Source organism: Micrasema longulum, unplaced genomic scaffold, assembly GCF_059751315.1.
Source record: "Micrasema longulum isolate JH-2025_06_02 unplaced genomic scaffold, ASM5975131v1 h1tg001358l, whole genome shotgun sequence".
Lineage (NCBI taxonomy): Eukaryota > Metazoa > Arthropoda > Insecta > Trichoptera > Brachycentridae > Micrasema > Micrasema longulum.
In genome coordinates this window covers 168,023-190,383 of record NW_028278544.1, presented here as the reverse complement: position 1 = coordinate 190,383, position 22,361 = coordinate 168,023, and the positions used below count along the sequence as shown (strand labels likewise).

Sequence of the window (22,361 nt, the reverse complement as noted above, 5' to 3'; positions counted from 1 at the left end):
AATAAAGTTTTAAAATCATGAAATTGCGATGTTTAAAACATAACAATATAAATATTTAAAGTTATAAAAAAGATGGTTTAAAAAGCCGCGAACTATATGACAGTTGTTTTTAGTGATGCCATAGAAAAAAAAGTGATACCGTAACATAATGTACATAAATAAAATTTCCCAACATTTAGGGGAAAAAATATTTTATGTTATTTTATGCAAATTCGAATTCTATTCTATTTTCGTTTTTTTTTATTAACTCATAAAATAATTTTAACATACTGTTTTTAAATCAAATAAAAAATAGATTACATTATATTGTTTGAAAAAATATAAAAACATTTTTGGTGAAATCATTGAAAATGGGTAAAAAAATATTGTCAATTTTCACTTCAATTTTTCTGGAAGTATATGTACACTATAGTGTTGCAAATCATTTTTAAAAAATGTGATTCCTATTTTTTCCATACATCAGTTTTACACTTTTTTCTTGCTCCCTCGAAAAACGTAAAAAGGGGGTTTTACTGCATGTGTAAAAGCCCTCTGGGCGTCAATAAATAAATAAGTAATGTGTATTAGTGATTTAGCTGTCTTTGTTTATTATAGTTTTCATGTACTATATACTACATGTTGTACCTTTAAATGTTCTATTGTGCACTTTTTTGAGATGTTTTTTAAAATACTCCCAAACACAATGATAAATAAATAAATTAACTGCCTCAACGGTTCGGATACTAAAGATTTATAATTAGTAACAATGAAGAGTATACGGCAACAGCGGGCATACAGATTCAGAACTCATTTAGGAGAAAAAAAGGCATACATATCTCAAAAATTAAATGAGCCGTTTTTTCCTTTCAAATAAAAAAAAATTAATTGTCATTTGAAAAGTTAAAAAAAATACTTTTCAAATGATAAAAAATCGTCTTTTCCATCACTTGTTTCAATTTATGCTTTCAAACTAAACAGCTAATACATTATTTAAATTTATTTCAACAGAGAGGGAAAAAGTTTTCGAGAAGAAACTTGGAAGTCTAGGCATTTACAGGGCTTATGACCTGTCGTTGGCTGGTTTAAGTGGCCACTTTACACACTGTGTAACATTCACCATTCTGCCCATGTTTGAACATCCACATTTCCTCAACTCTTCCATCTGTTGACTGTTGTGAAGTGAAAGAGCTGAAACCTTTATCACGTGGGTGAGATTCATCCGGCTGAACCAAATCACCTACTAGGCAACGCCTGGAAACAATTTTCCAATTTTTATACTTCTTCTTTTACCAGGTAGTGATTCCGTAAAGTGGCCACTTAAACCAGCCAACGACAGGTCATAAGCCCTGTAAATGCCTAGACTTCCAAATTTCTTCTCGAAAACTTTTTCCCTCTCTGTTGAAATAAATTTAAATATGAACAACTCCCTAGGGAGGAAATCCAGCCAGTCTGCAAGCATTTGGACATAATCAAACACAGCTAATACATTGTTCGATATATAATATATTTATTTGCTAGCATCAGATTTCTCTTGATAGCTGATGACTCCTTTCTCCAGCATACTGGGAACTTCTACAGCCAGCCATGGTCCCAACTAAAAAAAAAATAATTACAATTTAAGTCGATTCTTAACGAAAATATGAAATTTATTATTCATAGATGGGTTTTTATCATGTTTTATTGAAAAATGACATTTTTACATTTAAGTTTGCAAGTGAAAATTCTTGATGGAAGTTCATTGTAATTTATTATATAAATAAAACACGAGTGATACTTTAATCCACAAATTTGGAATATCCTATATTTTTTATTTATTTTTTTATTTAAATTTTATTGATAAACCCTTACGGGTTACATACATTTAACAAAATGTTTTCACTTTTGAAATTTACATTCTACTGTTAATGATAATATTTTTAACATCTTTTGTAAAGGTTGTCTGAGTCTTTTGTTTAGTTTTGTCTGGTAGTTTATTGTATAATTTCAGTCCATGGTTTATAAGTCTCGATTGTCCTTTTCTCGTTTTAAAAGATTGTATATGATATTTCTCTGAAATTCTCGTATTGTGTTCATGTTTACTACAGTTTTTTTCAAGTTTTAATTCTTCGTCTACAATTACATCAGTGGCTAATTTATGAATAAATATTTAAGATTCTAGTTTAAAAAGTTCAGTTACGTTTAATTGTTTAGTTTGTTCAAAAAGTTCTTTAGTTGCTGTTAGATAGGGAAGGTCATATACTAACTTTAATATTTTATTTTGCTGTCTTTGTAGTCTGTTTATGTCATTTTGATATCCTGTTCCCCATAGTAGTTGCATATAACATATTTTAGTTTTAACATATGCTTCATACATTAAAATTTTTTCCTTTATTGGAACAAAGTTTTTGATTTTAAAAAATAGACTCGATAAAGTTGCCACTTTGCTAATTAAATTGTTGATATGAATTGTCCATGTCAATTGTCTGTCTATAGTTAGTCCTAAGTATTTAACATGTTCAATTTCAGTTGATTGATAATGATCCTTAAGATAAAAATAACTTTATTGAATTTACTTACATGTAACTTTGAATTATCTATCCTTACCTCTGTTCTGTATAAATACATTTAACTTTTCAATAAAGATACCAGTCTCGAAGATGTCGCGAAAGCGATGAAACCGGTCACTGGATATTCCAAATTTGTGGATTAAAGTATCACTCGTGTTTTATTTATATAATAAATTTTACAAAACTTGGTTTGGGGAAACTTTACACTATATTGATTGTAACAAATACCATAACAATATCATCTAAATGATGGACCTAAGTCCTTTTCACAAAATGGTGTTTAAAACAAAATAAGATAACATGTTACAACAGAGATGAAGAACATTTAAGAGAAGGTAATATAGAAGTCTAGGCATCTACAGGGCTTATGACCTTATGAACATTTAAGAATAATAATATAGATGTTCTAATATAGGCAGGAATATAGATGTTCAAATATAGGCAGAATGGTGAATGTTACACAGTGTGTAGAGTGGCCACTTAAACCAGCCATTGACGGGTCATAAGCCCTGTAGATGCCTAGACTTCCATATTATTATTCTTAAATGTTCTTCATCTCTGTTGTAATATGTTAACATAAACAGCTCCCCGGGGAGTTGAATCCAGTCCTTGTCTGCAAAAATTTGGACAGACTCAAAATATTGTTGATAAATTACCTGGTCCACGAAGAAGTATAGAAATTGAAAAAATAATATTTTCAGGCGTTGCCTAGTATGTAGGCGAAATAATTCGATTAGATGAATCTCACCCGCATGAATAAAGGTTTCAGCTCTTTAACTTCACAAACATCAACAGATGAAAGAATTGAAGGAATATAGATGTTCAAATATAGGCAGAATGGTGAATGTTGCACAGTGTGTAAAGTGGCCACTTAAACCAGCCATTGACAGGTCATAAGCCCTGTAGATGCCTAGACTTCCATATTTTTATTCTTAAATGTTCTTCATCTCTGTTGTAATATCTTAATTTATACTTATTCATATATGCATCTACTACCTGCATCTAATAAATTATTGTTGGTTGTGAATTTTACAAAGAAATTTAAATGTTCATGGAAGCAGAGAGAGAGAGAGGAAAGTAGAGTTGGAGCTATACAATGTCTTCTCCCTTTTATGTACATTTTATTTAATATTCATATTTTTACTTTTTTAGAATTCAATTATTTTTCCCCTCTCCTCCTGCATTCATAATAAATTAGTGTGAAATCTGAAATTGGTCTTACTTTTTTATTGTTCTTTTGTACCTTGTGTTATATGAAGACTGTATGATTTCCTTAATAAATAAATAAATTATATTTTTCGCGATCTGGCAATATTACGCGGCGACTTTACGCATGCGCGCGGCGAAAGTGGGGGGATATTTGGCCACAGTTTGATGTTTTCAAATATGATTCTATGCTCCTTCTGGACTGTTCTTAATTCTAACTTACTAACTAACTAACCATCACGCCATTTCCCCGGAGGGGTAGGCAGAGAGGATAGAACGCCACACCACTCTGTCCTGGCACACTTCCTTTGCTTCCTTCACATTCATACATCTTCTCATGCACGCACGTCGATTATTCCGACTTTTCACATGACCACTTTCAAGAATTTGTTGTACTCGATCATGCCATGTCTTTCTCGGCCTTCCTCGACTTCTACAACCAGACACATTCGCATCATAAATCTTTTTAGCCGTTCTTTCATCATTCATTCGCTCCACATGACCGGACCATCGCAAAAGACCTTTCTTAATTTTGTCGATAATGCTTAACTCAGCCTTGCATTCTGCTCTAATTTCGACATTAGGGCACCTATCATACATTGTTTTTCCGCACATTCGCCTGAGGGATCTCATTTTAACAGCATTCAGTCTACTTTCGTCCCTTTTTTTCCAACTCCATGCTTCGCTTCCATACATTAGGGTTGGTACCAGAACTCCATTATGAACTGCTAATTTAGCCTCTTGCGATAGACACTTATTTGCTACGACAGACTTTAAGGCACCATTAACTCTGTTACCGGCACTAACCCTCCTTTCAATATCCTCGTCCATATTTCCATCTCTAGTAAACATACTACCCAGATATACAAATTCTTCGACCTGTTTCAAACTATCTCCATTTACTACAATCTTCTTCTTAATTCTATGGCTTCAAATATAAAATTTGTATAAGTTTACATTAGTTCAGGATTCAAGATTCTATTTCCCATACGAAACTATGTTCTCGGCTTGTACTTACTCCCAAAGCCATCGCGTGTGCTATTCCGAATTTAGGGACATTTCTAGCCCATAATGGTTTAAAGTGATCGGTTAAGCAGATTTTTCCCCCGCGGTACATCTTGGCTGTTTTTCCATCCAGACTGGGGAGAGCGATTTCAGGAGCAGTAGTGGGGTACGTGACCGGTATCTAGAAATAAAAAAACACTTTGTTACAGTGCGGATATATTCCTTGGTACCTACGCTCTACACTGCGCACACAGATGCGTTTCTACTATCATCTGAACAACTGTGGGTGGCTTCAGCCAGACGACAGAATTTGATCCAGGATACGGCTCTACCTAATGTAGGGAGTACCGCTTTACCCACCGTTAAACTACTGGGAGTTTTACTCAATTCTGATCTATCTCTTGACGCTCAAATTAATAGAACGATAAGTTCATGCTTCTACCAGCTGAGACAAATTAAATGCATCCGCAAAAATTTGCCGGTTGATGCCGCCCGTCAATTAATAAATGCGTTTGTAGTGTCTAGAGTCGATTATTGTAATGGTATCTATGCAGGTCTACCAATGAACAAAATGACTCGCCTACAATCTGTATTGAATGCCGCAGCGAGACTTATTTTCGGAATCTCTAAGTTCAGTCATATCACTCCACTACTTCGGGAACTACACTGGCTACGTTTTCCACAGAGGGTCGAATACAAACTCTGTTGGCTTATGTATAAGTCACTGCACAACTCGGCTCCGGAATATCTAAGGGAACTATGCATTCCAGATGAACTAGCTGACAGGCGTCTCACGCTTAGATCAGCTACGTCTACGGCGAGAGGAAAAGTTATTATACCGCACTAAATTTGGTGAACGCGCATTTGCGGTCGCAGGCCCTATGGCATGGAATGCTCTCCCAGCAGAGGTGCGAGGCTGTGAAAGTGAAGTGATGTTTCGGAAAAAACTTAAAACCCAATTGTTCTCTAGATCATTTGAATAAATCCGTAGCACGTGACAACAAAATAAATTATTTTAATAAAATTACAAATTTAAAAGCTTCAATTAAATTAACTTAACAATAGAATCACCATGTAAAGCGCCCTTGAGGTATTTTATTACGAAAATGGCGCTATATAAGTTATCCATAATAATAATAATAATAATAATCTCCCAGGGAACAGCCAAATGTGAACCAAGTGTTTTTACAGTTATTTACTAGGAAAAAGACAATAGATCCCGTTTACTGCACACCAAAATAAAACAGGGACAAGTTTGAGTTTGAGTATCGTCTATTGTCTTGTTAACCTTAATAATAAGTTAAGGAATGCTATCTTTGTTTACTTTTTTATATTTAACTTTTTGTGCTGTTACATGTTCGCTTAATTGCCATACTTACTAGTTCTTTGCTCAATGTATTATTATTGCGTTTTATACAATTATTTTTTATTATTAACTTTTTAAAATCATTCTTATTGTTGAAATTCCATTTGTCGATGCGTTTTGAAGCTGCAAGACTTTTTGTGATGTTAGCTATCATATTATTTTTATCATATTATGTAAATGTTATCAACTATCAAATATCTAAATTTAGTAAATGGGGTCTAGAATTTCAACCGTCCATGCGCTCAGTAGCTGCGAGACTTGTTGTTATCTAAATTCTAATTTTATAAATTTGCTTTTTATTTCGTTTTTAAAATATCACTTAAACTCTAAACTTCATTGTCAAATAAAAAATTTAAAAATAAAAATGTAAATAGGGGCTAGATTTCTTATTGTCCATGCGCTCTGTAGCTGCAAGACGTTCTGTTATCTAGCTCATATATATCATAATTGTAATATATCATAATTGTAGACGAGGAACTAGAATCCCAACCGTCCATGCGCTCTGTAGCTGCAAGACGTGCTGGGATATTTATTTATTGTACAGCGCCCTTGAGGTGATTTTCACAAAAATGGCGCTTTATAAATTATCCATACATTATTATTATTATTAGTCCTGGGACAAAACAATATTGTTGACAATACAATATTGTTTTGTCTCAGGACTCAACCATTGTCCACGTGTAAATAGCAATTTGTAGGACAACAAAATTGTTGCGAGACATCGCCATCGAGACAGACAGGCAGGCTATCTCCGGGGAACAATGATTACTTCCACGACTGAACACATACGGACAGGACCTTGTGACAATAATGATTTTATTGACGTGAATGTGTTACTCTCAATTTAACTGGCTCTGACCGTCACAATATATTGATAGTCACATCACAGATGCAATCGCTGGTTTCCAGATTGAGAAAGTTGCGTCATGTATTCTGTTCACTTAGGAACATCTTGGACATTGGCACTCACAGAACTGTGTTTTGCTCTTTTCCAGTCAGTGGCAACCTCTGGTATAGTGGGCTGGGGAGGTTGCGCTGCGTCTATCACGAACCCCCTAATGAACATACAAAAAATAATACTTAGAGTGATGCTGCGTTGCCCCCCCCCTTTCCCACCTGAGACATTGTTCCAATTCATGAAGGTACTGCACATTAGAGAACTTTTAAAAAAAGAGTCATTGACACATTATTGGTCATGCAGCTACAAGAGTAGATTCCAGCAGAATGCTCGTACGAGGTTTTCCTGTAATCTGAATTATTACGACGTTTGCTCAGAGGAATTTATCTTTTGTGGCCCCAAGAGTGTTCAATGTCCTGGATGAACAAATTAAGTTTTTCAAAATGAAAGCCATTTTCAGAAAGAGTGTCAAAGTCTGGTCAAGAGGAGGGAGATAGATAGCTATTTTGCAGTTCCTCAGTAAGTGGGCACTTGTAACCATAGAGATTGTGGCACGAATACAAGTCTAATGCGCACTTTAGACGGGAAGAAAACGGTACAGTTTCTTGTGCAGTTTGCAAACTGTACGGTATAAAGCGAAAACTGTATGAAATAATGAATGGCCGGCGCGACGTTTGGCTGACCTAAAAGTTTAGGCAGATATTGATATAATAATAATAATATTTGGCTGATTTATAAAGCGCCATTTTTGTAAAAAATCACCTCAAGGGCTTTACAATTGTATACCTAAACTTACATTCTAACTAAACTAAAGTGATATATTATATTTCCAGATTTACAATTGAGGGTATGACAGTTTGCGCCGCCACTGGACTTTTACTCAGAGAAATTTCTCTTTTGTGGTCCTAAGAATGTTTAATGTCCTGGATGAACTTTTCAGGAAAAGTATACAAATTTGGATTTTGTCTAAGGGAAGAGACCATTGCAGGAGACTGCTGCGAGATATTGCATAGATTTATATACTGTTAAGCGTGTTGCCCAGATGCTTATTGAAATATATGTATGTAGATGTAATAATATTTAATTTTTATTTTTGCTATTATTCAATAATGTACATGCTTCCAATTTCCATTATGTGGTATCCCAACTCAACACAAGGCCCTTGGCCTTATAGAGTTAGGGATGAGTTATTATTGTATGTTTTTGTAATATGTATGTATTTGTATGAATAAATAAATAAATAATATATTTAAGAAAACTTGATCTATGTAAATAGAAATATTGTTGATTTTAGATGAAACAGAGATTTCCACAGGTTCAACATGAGAAATAAAGATATGCTAGTTGTGCCCACTACTAGACTGCAAAAAATTAATATTTTTTGTGCCTCAAACTGCATACGATTCTACAACAAGGTACCTCTCGATATTCAGGCTTTGCCAACAAAAAAGTTTAAAGATTTACAGGCTATTTGGAAGAGTCGGAGAATATTTGCAGGACAAGACAAGACAAGACAGCTTGGCATTAATTTTCCATCTCTGTTGCAAAAAATTTAGATCAAAATAACTCCCTAGGGAGGAAATCCAGCCTGTCTACAAACATTTGTACACACTCAAAACATTGTTGTTATTACTTACAGCTTGTCCACCACATACCGCACACCGCATCGGAGGACACAAGGACCTTGGTCGTGCCCATGAAAAAATTGCTCGTTGCCGAACGAGAAAAGCTGCCCGAAGGGGCTCTCTGTAATCTGGTAGCAAGAAGGTCATCCAGGAGTCCGTAATATGCACTTGGATTGAGAAAAGAGGGGAGTGAATTCTTCACTGACTGGGATTAAATCGATTGGACATGATCAATTCGCCAAAATTATTACAAAACTTTTTAAAAGCCTCAAAATTCTTTATGGAAGCCACCAGATCTGTATATCCGACAGGACCTATAACAGGGCCACGGATAGAAGTGAGAAGCTCCATTTGGTAATCATAGAGAGGCGCAAAGGGACAAGACCACAGGATGTGCTCGGAAGATTGATTAGGATATCCGCAGCAGCACGAAGGGGAATCGACAATATTAAAAACAAATAATTCGTCATGTTATTAAAAAATAATGCTTCACAAAAATCGCACTTTTCCCTCTTTCCAATTGTTTCAAGAAGCTAAACTTTTAGACCTAAGACAAACATATTGTTTTCAATGTTTAAAATATTTATTTAAGAACCAAAATTTATTTACAAACAATTTAAATAGATCAAGTCGAAGAAGGAATGGTGTGTTAGAAATACCACATTGTAAAACGAGGCTCGCACAGAGACATGCATATTTTATTGGCCCAAATTTTTTTAATTCTTTTTTTACTGATAATATTTAATTGATTCCAAACTTTCAAAATTTTCCTACTATTAAAAAACACGCACTATCCTGGATTCAAACTAAAGATATGAACTCTCTTTTTCTATGATTTATTTTGTTGCCCTTTAATAATAAGGAATATTTTTGTGTTTTTTTTAAAAATATTTTTTATTTCCTTTTTTAACTAACTAACTAACTAACTAACCATCACGCCATTTCCCCAGAGGGGTAGGCAGAGAGGATAGAACGCCACACCACTCTGTCCTGGCACACTTCCTTGATACATCTTCTCATGCACTCACGTCGATTATTCCGACTTTTCACATGACCACTTTCAAGAATTTGTTGTACTCGATCATGCCATGTCTTTCTCGGCCTTCCTCGACTTCTACAACCAGACACATTCGCATCATAAATCTTTTTAGCCGTTCTTTCATCATTCATTCGCTCCACATGACCGAACCATCGCAAAAGACCTTTCTTAATTTTGTCGATAATGCTATAATTAATTACTATAAAAAAAAATGACAAATAATCTTTTACAGAATATTTTACATTTTCTTTCTCATGTTACACAAATATTATAACTGTCCATTATTTATTATAGGAGCAATAATTCATTAACATTTTCTTGTATACCCACGAACAGGCCATGCCTTTGTGGGGTTTTTTTGTTTACTATTTTTACTATTAATATGTATTTCATTGCTATGTAATTATGCTTTATTTTTTGAATACTCTGTTTTATCACTTACATTTATTGTAAAAAAAATAAAAAATACTTACATCAAATTCTACATCAAACTCATATTTGAGAAGGTCTTGAATGTACCAGCATTTTCCAAACCACTTGGTACCGGTTTTGTCAGACTCCAATCTGAACCAGTCGTTGTCGGCTTCTTTATTATTTTCGACATACTGAAATAATAACACCATAATTTTGTAACATTTTATGATAAATTCATTTGTTAACATTTTGTGTTGACTTTATGCATTCTAAATAAACTTATCAATGAAACTTCTTGGATTAGTTTAACTTTTTATTATTTTGACCAACGAGCGCTTTCGCTGTATTCATCTATAGGTAAGTAAACTTCCCTGTCAAAAATCAAGTATTGTGCTAACTTTATCTGTTCAAATGTGTATTTCCTACTCTGTTGTATTTCGCCAAGTGTCCTATTCCCACCTTTAAATAATAAAAGCTTAATCCCAATTTCGGTCCAAAAACTCCCAAAAATTAACTGTTTAGCAAACTAGTTGTAAATATTTATGTTTCTGTCCCCTATTAAAATACTTATTTAACCTGTCTCCAAAATATGTTAAGAATGGTATAAAAACTGTAAATGTTGTAAACAATTCACCAGTCTTGAAGATGCCTACTTAGGCAAAAGCGCTTGTTGGTCAAAATAATAAAATTAAACCAACAAGTTTTATTGATAAGTTTATTTATAATTTTATCATAATCATTAACTTTGGGGTTTTATCAAGAAATATCAACAAAAAACATCAATTTATGCATTCTGTCGATATTTATTTATTTATTTATTCACACTTTTTATCAAAATACAATTCCATATTCACTTTGCCCAGCTAACAAGGGTACATACCCCGTCCCAAGCTAGGCAATTACATTTTTATATATTATAATACTTAACAAATTAATATAGAGCACAGACAAACAAAATATAAACTTATTCGGATACACATTTTGATTCATATACATACAGACATACACATATATACACACATGTATATATAAATATACACATATATACACATATATACACATGTACATACACACACACGTAAAGACACCCATGCGCATACACATACATACATTCATAAAAACATAGACAATATAGTTTTGATATTTCAAATATTTGAAAATATAGGTGCAAAATGTTGATTTCAAATTTTATCCTATGTCCAGTGGTTAGGCCACATTTATTTGTTGTATTTATTTGCTGCATACTAGCCCTGGTTAAGATGTTGCGTTTCTTACTGTGGGTAGGTACCACATTTTGTCTCCGGCCCAACACGTTCAATATTCAAAATTACTCAAATGCATTTAACAAAAGAACAATTGTTAATATAACCGAACTGTCAGAATTCATGTGCTTAGATAATTTTCACTTCTCACCGCGATCGCGAACCAGTTACTTTATCCACTGTGTCGTGAAATAATTATAGTCAAGAACCATCTCAAGAGCCCTCCTTCATGACCCCGGGATCTGATCTGATCCTGACTGCCGCGAGACAAGTTACAAACAATAAGGTACCAGAACCCCAGTGCAAGGTGGGAATTGCATTCATTGTAGTCAGGGTTCGGTGGCAAAGCATAAAGATAACACATTCCGCGAATCAGACAATTACGAGCGTTTATTTGCCAACGGGCAAGTGGCGCGATCACCTAGAATAAAGATTACTCTTTTAAAGTAAAAAAAATAAAGTGCGTTGAAAGAATAAAAAAGCTTTAAATGCGATTATCCAGGAATTTGTTTTAATGACTTAATGCATTTTGTCATTAAAGCCTTGATATTAATTAATAAAAATTTTAATAAAATAAATGTTCAATTTTTTATACAGCTGAACATAGTTAGGCAGAAAGCAGGCAGCCATAGAAAAGTGAAACGGAGATAATACCACTTTTGTGAAAAGAGTGAAAAATCGAATCTACACAACAGTTGGATTGTTTTTTGCTTTGAGACGTGATAAATAATGCATACATTTGTGTTTATAATTCCTTTTGATACAAAAAAGAATTGAATTATTAAGCATTTATTTGTTTAAATTTATTGCAACAGAGAGGGAAAACATTATTGAGAAGGGAATATGGAAGTTTAGGCATTTATTTACAGGACTTACGACCTGTCATTGGTTGGTTTAAGTGGCCACTTTACACACTGTGTAACATTCACCGTCTGGCCCATGTTTAAACATCCACATTTCCTCAACCTTTTTTATGTGGGTGAGATTCATCCGGCTGAACCAAATCACCTACTAGGCAACGCCTGAAAACAATTTTCAAATCTTTATAATTCTTCTTTTAGCGGGTAGTTAATTCAACAATGTTTGAGTATGTCCAAATGCTTGCAGACAGGCTGGATTTTCTCCCTAGGGAGCATTAGGACATACTCAAACATTGTTGAATTAACTACCTGGTAAAAGAAGAATTATAAAGATTTGAAAATTGTTTTCAGGCTTTGCCTAGTAGGTGATTTGGTTCAGCGGAATGAATCTCACCTAAATAATAAAGGTTTCAGCTCCTTCATTTCACTAAAGTTGCAGACTGGCTGGATTTTCTCCCTAGGGAGCATTCGGACATACTCAAACATTGTTCAATTTATTTATTTATTTGACAATTGTAGTCTGCATTACTTTAAGGGATTTTTAACCCATCACGTAATGCAGACTGCAAATATAAGTTAGAAGATAGTGAACAGAAAGCAGATAGCTGCTAAACTGCCGATATGCACAGAAAAATAGATCCATATTATCCGCAGACGCCTTGTTCAGCAAGCGAATTGCCCTATTAATGGGGAAATTCTGACTAGCATTAGTGTGCGCACTTCTGGGTGTGTAAAACAGTGCATGTGATCTCGCTCTAGTATAATTATTATGAACATGCAAACTGATCTTTTTCGGTATATTTGGATTATATATACTTCCAGAAATCAGTTTGTAGAAATTATTCCAAAGAAAAATTTGACGACGAGATTCGAGGGTGTTGTAATCCAGCGTCCATGCTAGAAATAATGATAGATACAAGAATGATTTGAATACATCGGACTTTGTCCAATAATCCCCCCACTATGCCCCACTTTCGCCGCGCGCATTCGTGATGTCACCGCGTAGTGTTGCACGATGGGAAAAATATAATCATAACACAAATGTAAGGTAAAAAAAAGGAATCTGTAAATTTTCTAAAATTTTATTGTGCACGCGGAAATAATGATTGACACAACAGAGTAGATAAGTAAAGCGTCATTTAATAAGAGTAATTGAATTGATGAACTTTAAAATTACAATATAAAAAAAAAATATTTGACTTAAAACCTATTTGAATATGCCTCAGTGGTCTGGTCTCCATTCTATGTCAATCGCATAAATCACATTGAATCAGTCCAACATCGCTTGCTTCGAAAAATAGCGTGGATGCTTGGACTAGAGAGAGATAATTATTCTTATGCTGAAATAGAGTCAATGTTAAATATTTCTAGTCTACAAAAACGTAGAACTAATACTGACTACATATATATGTTCGGCATACTAAATGGTATAATCGATGTTCCATCATTACTGGGACAAGTAAAATTCAATATTCCGACTCGTAGATTGAGAAACAGTGAAGTACTGTTCATCGATCAGCATAGAACAAACTATGGCCTAAATTCTCCAATGACCCGCCTTTGTCGTATTGTTAACTCAAGACAGGATCTGGACTTTTTTGGTTTAAGTTTACAACGATTTAAACGAGCACTAAATAAATAGTCCAGATCTTGTCTCGATGTCCCTTATGTTTGTCAATGCTTCTTTCTTTTTTCTTTAAATGTTTTAAACTACTCTTTTATTGTAATATTTAAACCTTATAAATTGTATACATGGACTATGTCCGTTAATAAATAAATAAATAAATAAAACGGATATTTTTAAATCATGTCAAATAATATTTGATGTTTTAAAGATAATGTCGGTCAAATGTCCACCATAGAGTTGTTTAATCCGAGGTCCAATTTTCATTAGTTCTCTCATTAGATGAACAAAGTAGGGTAAAAAAATTCACTACCCTGGCAACACTAACGAAATGTCCATTTTGATTTCTTCGACAATCTGACAGATGGAAAAATAATTCAATTTTTAAGTAATGTATTTGCTACTTACACATTCATTTGCTAATCACACATGAAATGTGATCCCATTCTGTTTCTTTAAGATCCTAGCAGTATTTCTACACTTGAAAATAACACAACACGGCATGGTTGAATTCAAATCAGGAGTTGCGTACTGAGCGACGTCTACAAAGAAACTAATGGGTCAAAACGTAAACCTACTCATTTATGAGTAGTTTAGTCGCCTTCTGTTTGATGTGCGTATGCGGTTTCTGGACTATTCATAACTTTATGGTTCCTACATTTGTTTCATGGTGTTCAAAAAATTATATTTGATATTTCAATCACGGTACACCTTAGATATTTATCTCACTATCCGTACAGTATCTACAGTTCAATCATCAGTACTATTGTTTCTGTTAGAATGACGCGAAGTAAGGTTTCTAATATCAGACTCTTAAGCACAAACTAATTTTTAAAATAGATATTTACCGATATCGCCATACTTAAAACATAAATTACGGGTGCCTGAAAATTGTATGTCGGACATAATCAAAATAATGTTGGGAGTTTCAAAACGTTTATTTACACATGTTCTTACCTTGATAAGCGCTTGATATTCTTCCTTTAGTCTGTTGACCCACAGATCCTTGTCTCGGGGACCCGCCTTTGTTTTTAACAGCGGAATCCCGCTCAAAGATTTCCTGGTAGATTCATCAACCATATTGCGAATTGCACACACGATTTTCACAATATCAAATTGAATTTTGACATTTGAGCCTGACGTGTACTGCTAGTGTTGCCATTATTAAAAAAAATGTGGCAGCCAAAAAATATATTTAAAAGACCTACTGACTAATACTTTTGGGGTAAGATGTATTTTTTCAGTATCCGGGCGGCGAATTTGTAAAAGCCCAACGCGTTATTCATTTAGGTGGTTTGAAATCACTCGAAAATACGTTTCGTCTGTTTCGGAATCACTAGGGCGCTCGTTATTAATTCATCATCATCATAATTCCCTTTTCACACCTAATGGCGCATAGGGCACTGCATTGGTGCACCAATCGCTGCGTATCTTGATAATTTTTGCTACACGAATGCAAGATGATCAGTCTTACGCTTCAGGTGCCAGTAAAGGGACTATGAAATAATTTAGTGGGAAAACACATTTTTAAATAAATATTTCGTATCCCATGTCGGGAATCGAACCCGAGACCCCTTGGATGGTAGGCAAACGCGCTGACCATCACATCGCGAGGCCGACTATTATTAGTACTGTTCAATTTCGTAACGCACAAAATCGCTACTGAGTCGCGCCTGCTAACGTCACTCAAGATAAACATTTTGGCTTTTTGTAATATCTCGGCTACATGATAATATACTAAACAAGAAAGATAGATTATAAACTAATTACTTAACGCCCGTATTATGGCAATACATTTTGGCTTAACAACACTCAATCAATTTCTTTAGTCGAGTTACATCATACGAACTTACTTTTATTGTTGTTACTACCCAAAAAACCGACAATGACACAAGTGCAAAATCTTCTGTAATGACAGAATACTGCATCTTAAAATACAACATTTTGCCAGGAAAACCCCACAAATATGCTTTTTTGGCATTATAGCGCTGCTATTGCCATGCGGAACATGGTATAGTACGCGCGCATATAAAATGTTTGAGTTACAGCATATTAAAGATGAACATTAATATATTACAACAGAGATGAAGAACATTTAAGAGAAGGTAAAATAGAAATCTAGGCATCTACAGGGCTTATGACTTGTCAATGGCTGGTTTAAGTGGCCACTTTACACACTGTGTGACATTCACCATTCTGCCCATATTTGAACATCTATATTCCTTCAATTGTTTCATTTGTTGATGTTTGTGAAGTTAAAGAGCTGAAACCTTTATTTATGCGGGTGAGATTCATCTAATTTAATTATTTCACCTACATACTAGGCAACGCATGAAAAATTTATTTTTTCAATTTCTGCAAGGAATATGACGCACCTTTTTACGCTGCTTCACATTTACTGAACACAAATTACTGTAGTTCCAGAACCTAAGTTTAATGGAACACAAGACAGGTGCTTAGCGCTGCATCTAATGTAGACATTATTTTTTATTCAATAAATTATCGGGTAGATTCTTCTTCTCTGTCGTTCCTCAGTTCTGAGGGTTGTGATCATTGGTACTCTCTCCAGCCATTCCATTGACGAAGCATCTCCACTCTTCACGGCTCTGCGCCCTGTCACCCGTGAGGTTGATTTCACCTGGTCGATTCATCGAGCTGCAGCTCTGCCTCTGCTTCTTCGTCCTGGCACACTGCCCGTGATTATTATTTTCTCCAGATTTTCTGGGACACGTCGAGCTATGTGACCGAAGAACTGCAGCATACGTTGGCGTCATATGGCCGACAGGCGAACTTTTATGTTGAGTTCTTCCAGTATAGAGACATTTGTTCTTCTGGCTGTCCATGGTATTCTCAGCATTCGACGCCAACACCACATCTCGAAGGCATCTATTACCTCCCGCTCACGTGCTTTAATTGTCCACGTTTCTGCGCCATACAAGAATATTGGGAACACAAGCATACGCACTATGAACATTTTAGTTTTTTTCGAGATGCCCCGATCTTGCCAAATTTTTGTCGGTCGAGTGACATTTTTTGCTATTAGGATGCGTCTTTTAATTTCTGAAGTGCATGCACCGCCCGCAGAGATGGATGAGCTTAAATAAACAAAATCTTGCATTTTTTCAAGGTCTCGGAGTCTAGTTGATGGTTGTGGCATATTGACTCAGTCAACAATCATAAGCTTTGTTTTAGTTGTTTATTTCCAACCCAAATTTGCGACTTTCTGCGCTACCCGAGCCAGTATATCTGCCATTTCCAGCTCATCTTCAGCAAGTAACGTGGTATCATCTTCGAGTACTACAAGTGGACCGGACCATCTTCTAGGAATTAAACAAACAACATGTGTTTGCACTTGTGCAACAGTGACTAGTGACTACCCAAAATTTTACGAAATTTACGAAAGCTACCCTTCGGATATTTTTATGTGTTTTGTTATCCATAGTGTTGAAGTGCTTTATCTGTTTAGTTTTTTATTGTTTACTTTTTAACACGAACACTTTATAAATTTACTATTATGCTCAATGTTTGTTTTTGTAAATTTATTGATAATTTTAAGTGGCCAGAATGTCACTCGTCCATGCATTTTGTAGCTGCATTTGACGATTAGTAATCTAGCTTCAATATATAAATGTTATCAAATATCCAAATTTAGTAAACGAGGTCTAGAATTCCAACCGTCCATGCGCTCAGTAGCTGCAAGGCTTGTAATCTAACTTCTATTTTTATCAATTGTTTTTTAATATTTTTTTAAATATCACAAAATCTCTAAACTTTGTCAAATAAAAAATTTAAATAGGGGCTAGATTTCTTACTATCTATGCGCTCTGTAGCTGCAAGTCGTGCTGTAATCTAGCTCCTGTATATCATAATTGGAGACGAGGAACAAGAATCCCAACCATCCTTGCGCTCTGTAGCTGCAAGACGTGGTGGGATATTTATTTATTGTACAGCGCCCTTGAGGTGATTTTCACAAAAACGGCACTATATAAATTATCCAAATATAAAAATACATAAAATATTAATAAAAACACAATTTTGTTCTTAGACACATATATTTGATTTCAAAATACAAATTGCACATGACTAAACGTAATAAGGTCACCTAAAACATTAATAAACTAAATATCAACAAATGTATCTATAATATTTAACCTAATATATATATTTATGTATATCGAAGTAAGAAAATTTCATTATGTCAATATTGTGTAAAAATTATTTTCAGATGATTGTTAGCTTTTTTCTTATAGGATCCACTCATCTCATGACTATCTCACTTTTTAAATATTTCACTAGCATACACTTTTGATGGTGTTTTGGCAAGTCCCTAATCCAAAAAACATTATTTTTAGAAATTTGTAAGTCTGGAGGCCGAGGAAAAATCAGATTGGTCTTTGGAGATTATATGTATACAACGTAATTCATTAATGTCTATTTAACAAATTACATCAGTAACATTTTCCATCTGATACATGAAAAAATATCTAGAAGGTTTTTAATGAGACAAGGAGGCTAAAATATGAGTGGAATCTATTAGAAAATGTGTCCACGTACGTGTTAATTACAATTAAACTATAAATTAACATATTACAACAGAGATGAAGAACATTTAAGAGCAGGTAATACAGAAGTCTAGGCGTCTACAGGGCTTATGACCTGTCAATAGCTGGTTTAAGTGGCCACGTTACACACTGTGCAACATTTGCCATTCTGCCCATATCTATATTCCTTCAATTCTTTCATCTGTTGACGTTTGTGAAGTTAAAGAGCTTAAACCAGCCATTGACAGGTCATAAGCCCTGTAGATGCCTAGACTTCTGTATTACCTTCTCTTAAATGTTCTTCATCTCTGTTGTAATATGTTAATATAAACAGCTCCCCAGGGAGTTGAATCCAGTTCTTGTCTAGAAAAATTTGGACAAACTCAAAATTATGTTGAACTATAAATGCTTTTATATAATTTATTTAATACATACAGAATGAAAAATATTATTTGTACGCAGAGAAATTCATTGACGTAGGAAAAATTAAAACATTTTTCTTTTAATATTCCAATTTTCAAATCTTTATATTGACGGTAAAAAGGCTGAGTGACTAAGGCGCTATTATGGCCAAAATTTAAACCAAATATGTATTTTTAGAAGTACTGTCATTAATCAGTTTTCATTACTTTACGGCAATTCCCTAACATTTATATAAAAAAACACCATTTGCATGGAGAAAACTTCATGTCGTAAAATTTACGACAAGCGCCCGCTCAAGGAAAACTAATCAGCGCGCCAGCTGAAAGGTTAACGTTATCAATTATACCTGTCTCAGATTTGCACTATCGCCTGATTTCAATTTCATCATTCGTAGCCCTGTCAAACATTGATTTCCCACACATTCGTCTAAGAGATCACATTTCAATCGCATTCACTCTGCTTTTATCCTTCCTCTGCCAGGTACACGTTTCACTTCCATACACGAGTGTTGGGACTAAAACACCATTGTGCACAGCCATAGCTTCGATTGCTATATTTTTATTAGCGATTACTGTGCTTATAGTCCTTAAAATATAGCTTGATAGAATGACATTTGTCAGCAAAAGTGACAACATAACTTTGTAGTAACGTCTTAGGAGTTATTTATATCGACACACGAAAAATCATTCGTATCTGGTGTGTTAATTTATTTTTTTAATACAATGCTTGACACATACATCAGCATAAATGTATAAAATCAGCTTTAAAACTAAAATAAACCTAATTATTAACGACGTTCTTACAAGGTTACATCATTTTGCAAAAACGTTAGAAATGGGACAAATTGATCGAATAAAAAAATAATTCATTTGATATTGTTCGTGAAAAAAGTATAAATGTCTTATTTTGGTGAATAAATTGTCTTAAACACACTATAATAGGCTTGTTTTTGCATTTTTATATCAATTTTCGGAAACAGAGCTTCATGTTACCATGAAAAAACTGATAAAATCGATTTGATCGGTACACGATCAGTGATCATTAATTTCCATCACTATTGACATTAGTTTGGCAGCTGTCATTTTAATCGGGCTAAATTTTAAGGACTATAGTGCGCTGTTCATTTTTCTACCAGCATTCATTCTCCTTTCAACATCATTTTCTACTCTTCCATGCCTTGAAAACATGCTTCCCAGATACACAAATTCTTCTAATTGTAAAATATACACACATATTTATATCAAATGATAGGTAACAATTGTATATACAATTATATATTATAATTATTATGTTAACCGACAGCTAGAATCATATTTGTACTTGTGTAGATTAAGATTAAGCTATACACCGATCATTCAATTCATTAGTAAGACATCTCCAAATAAGGAGTTTAGAGATAATGAGAAATTAACTATTCAAATGGTCACCTAAATCTAATATTTTTGATTTATGAACGAGTTCATTATATTTTTTTCAATTGATATCACTGATCGACAATATTAAACTTTTTGAATGTTACAAGAACTAAACAAGACGATTCTTATAGAAATTTTCCCGCTGAATCCGAACCTGCTTTCCAAATTACCGTATGTAAGGTTTTAGACTAAAACGCATTAGAAATGTCAGAAAAAATATTTTTAAATTTGTAATTTTGAATTCCTACAAGAACGGTCATTCCATTGGCCACGCCCCTAATATTATTAAAATTATAGGTTTTTTATTGTATAAATAAAACACGAGTGATACTTGAATCCACAAATTTGGAATATCCAGTGACCGGTTTCATCGCTTTCGCGACATCTTCGAGACTGGTATCTTTATTAAAGAGTTAAATGTATTTGTACAGAACAGAGGTAAGGATAGATAATTCAAAGTTATATGTAAGTAAATTAAATAAAGTTATTTTTATCTTAAGGATCATTATCAACAAATTTTCTTTGGGTTAACTAATGAGTTGATATAATTACATAAAACTTTGAATTATCTATCCATACCTGTGTTTTGTATAAATACATTTAACTCTTTAATAAAGATACCAGTCTCGAAGATGTCGCGAAAGCGATGAAACCGGTCACTGGATATTCCAAATTTGTGGATTAAAGTATCACTCGTGTTTTATTTATATAATAAATTACAATGAACTTCCATCAAGAATTTTCACTTACAAACTTAAATATTATGGGTATAACAAAATCACAATATGGTGGCAAGCAGCGCCAGCGCCATCTAGCATACATACGTGTACTTGTTTATAATGAATAAGTGGTACTGTAACAAAACTCAAACAAGCGTTTTATTAAATATGTCACCATTCATTTTTATTTGTTCCTGACCATTCAAATTTGTTTCGAAAGTTGTCACGAATCTTGACGTCACAACTATGGGCCGAATGCAACACCAGATGAGAGTAGTGATGTAGGGAATACCACTAAAGAACACCCAAGGAGTTTGTCTACCTCGGGAGCAAAATAACGTGGGACGGTCGGTCTAAGGGCGAGGTCGACAGCCGCATACATCAAGCTAGACTTGCATTTAATAAAAGGTCAAAAATAATTGAATCAAATAATATAGACCTAAAACTAAGAATACTCCTAATCAAGACCTATGTATGGAGTATCTTGATGTATGGCTGCGAGACATGGTGCCTATCCAAAAGAAATAAACAGAGACTAGAGGCTTTTGAGATGTGGTCCTATAGAAGACTACTAGGAATTTCCTGGAGAGACCACATTACAAATGAGGAGGTTCTCCAAAGAATCGAAGGTGGAAGGCACCTGCTCAAGACCTTGTCCGAAAGGCGAGCGAGATGGATCGGCCATGTAATACGTCAAGAAGGCCTCCTGCGTGTCATAATGGAGGGGATGACCGAGGGGACAAATTCTAGGGGACGCCCACGCCGAGAGTACCTGGAGGACCTATTAGGGGACGTGCGCTGCTCATCATATGTTGACTTTAAAAGAGCCGCACAAGACAGGGAGGAATGGAGGAGAAGAATAAAAGTAATTGCTGCCAGCCAATCCCAGGATTCAGACCAGAGAAGAAAGAAGATTAAAAAATATATATTTTTCAAATTTATATACGAAAACATTTCTCCTCAACATCCATATTGATTTTGAAAATACAATAAATTATTATAAATCCATTTCATATATTTTTATCGGTATTTGTAGTATGTGATATTTCCCTATTTAGAAAATAACGCATTACTCAAAAGTGCGCGTAAAACCCCACAATTAATCATTATCGAGAAACCTCGAGTTAGCTCTCCTTGGTTCCACACAAAAAAATGTCTAAGAGATTAATCTCAAACATTGGTAGACTACGAATCGGCCACTATTGCACTAATAGCCACCTTTTCAAAATTAATATTGTAGGAAGTCCATGGTGTGAATGTGGTTTGGACCATGAGACTCCAGACCATATATTCTTTGGCTGTCCAATAAGGGACAAACATAATATGTACTCCTCCTTGAAAAAATATCCTTCCCCTATTAACATAGCATCACTCCTCTCCATCCTTGATCCTGAAATTATCCACCATATAGGAAGTTTCCTCTCAAAAAATATCATTAA

General features: G+C 34.4%; 1 protein-coding gene across 2 annotated transcripts; it reads right to left on the bottom strand.

The window, feature by feature from the left end:
* Positions 1–892: 892 nt before the first annotated feature.
* Positions 893–14,950, bottom strand: Ufc1 (Ubiquitin-fold modifier conjugating enzyme 1). Of its 2 annotated transcripts, XM_088235311.1 has the most exons (5): positions 14,782–14,950; positions 10,138–10,269; positions 4,750–4,917; positions 1,469–1,573; positions 893–967 (listed from the first exon to the last, which is right to left on the bottom strand). In XM_088235311.1, exons 1-4 carry the CDS (start codon positions 14,902–14,904, stop codon positions 1,487–1,489), a joined length of 510 nt encoding a protein of 169 aa, XP_088091437.1. In that variant the 5' UTR covers positions 14,905–14,950; the 3' UTR covers positions 893–967; positions 1,469–1,486. The 2 variants fall into 2 exon arrangements, with proteins under 2 accessions (XP_088091437.1, XP_088091438.1); XM_088235312.1 differs by lacking the exons at positions 893–967; positions 1,469–1,573; positions 4,750–4,917 and adding an exon at positions 7,073–7,157 and having other exon boundaries at positions 14,782–14,946.
* Positions 14,951–22,361: the final 7,411 nt, after the last annotated feature.

Coding starts and splice junctions, on each gene's coding strand:
- Ufc1 (XM_088235311.1), bottom strand. CDS start 14,904: ATGGTTGATGAATCTACCAGGAAATCTTTGAGCGGGATTCCGCTGTTA. Junction 10,270..14,781: donor AATATCAAGCGCTTATCAAG/GTAAGAACATGT, acceptor TTATTATTTCAG/TATGTCGAAAATAATAAAGA. Junction 1,574..4,749: donor CACACGCGATGGCTTTGGGA/GTAAGTACAAGC, acceptor TTTTTTTTTTAG/TTGGGACCATGGCTGGCTGT.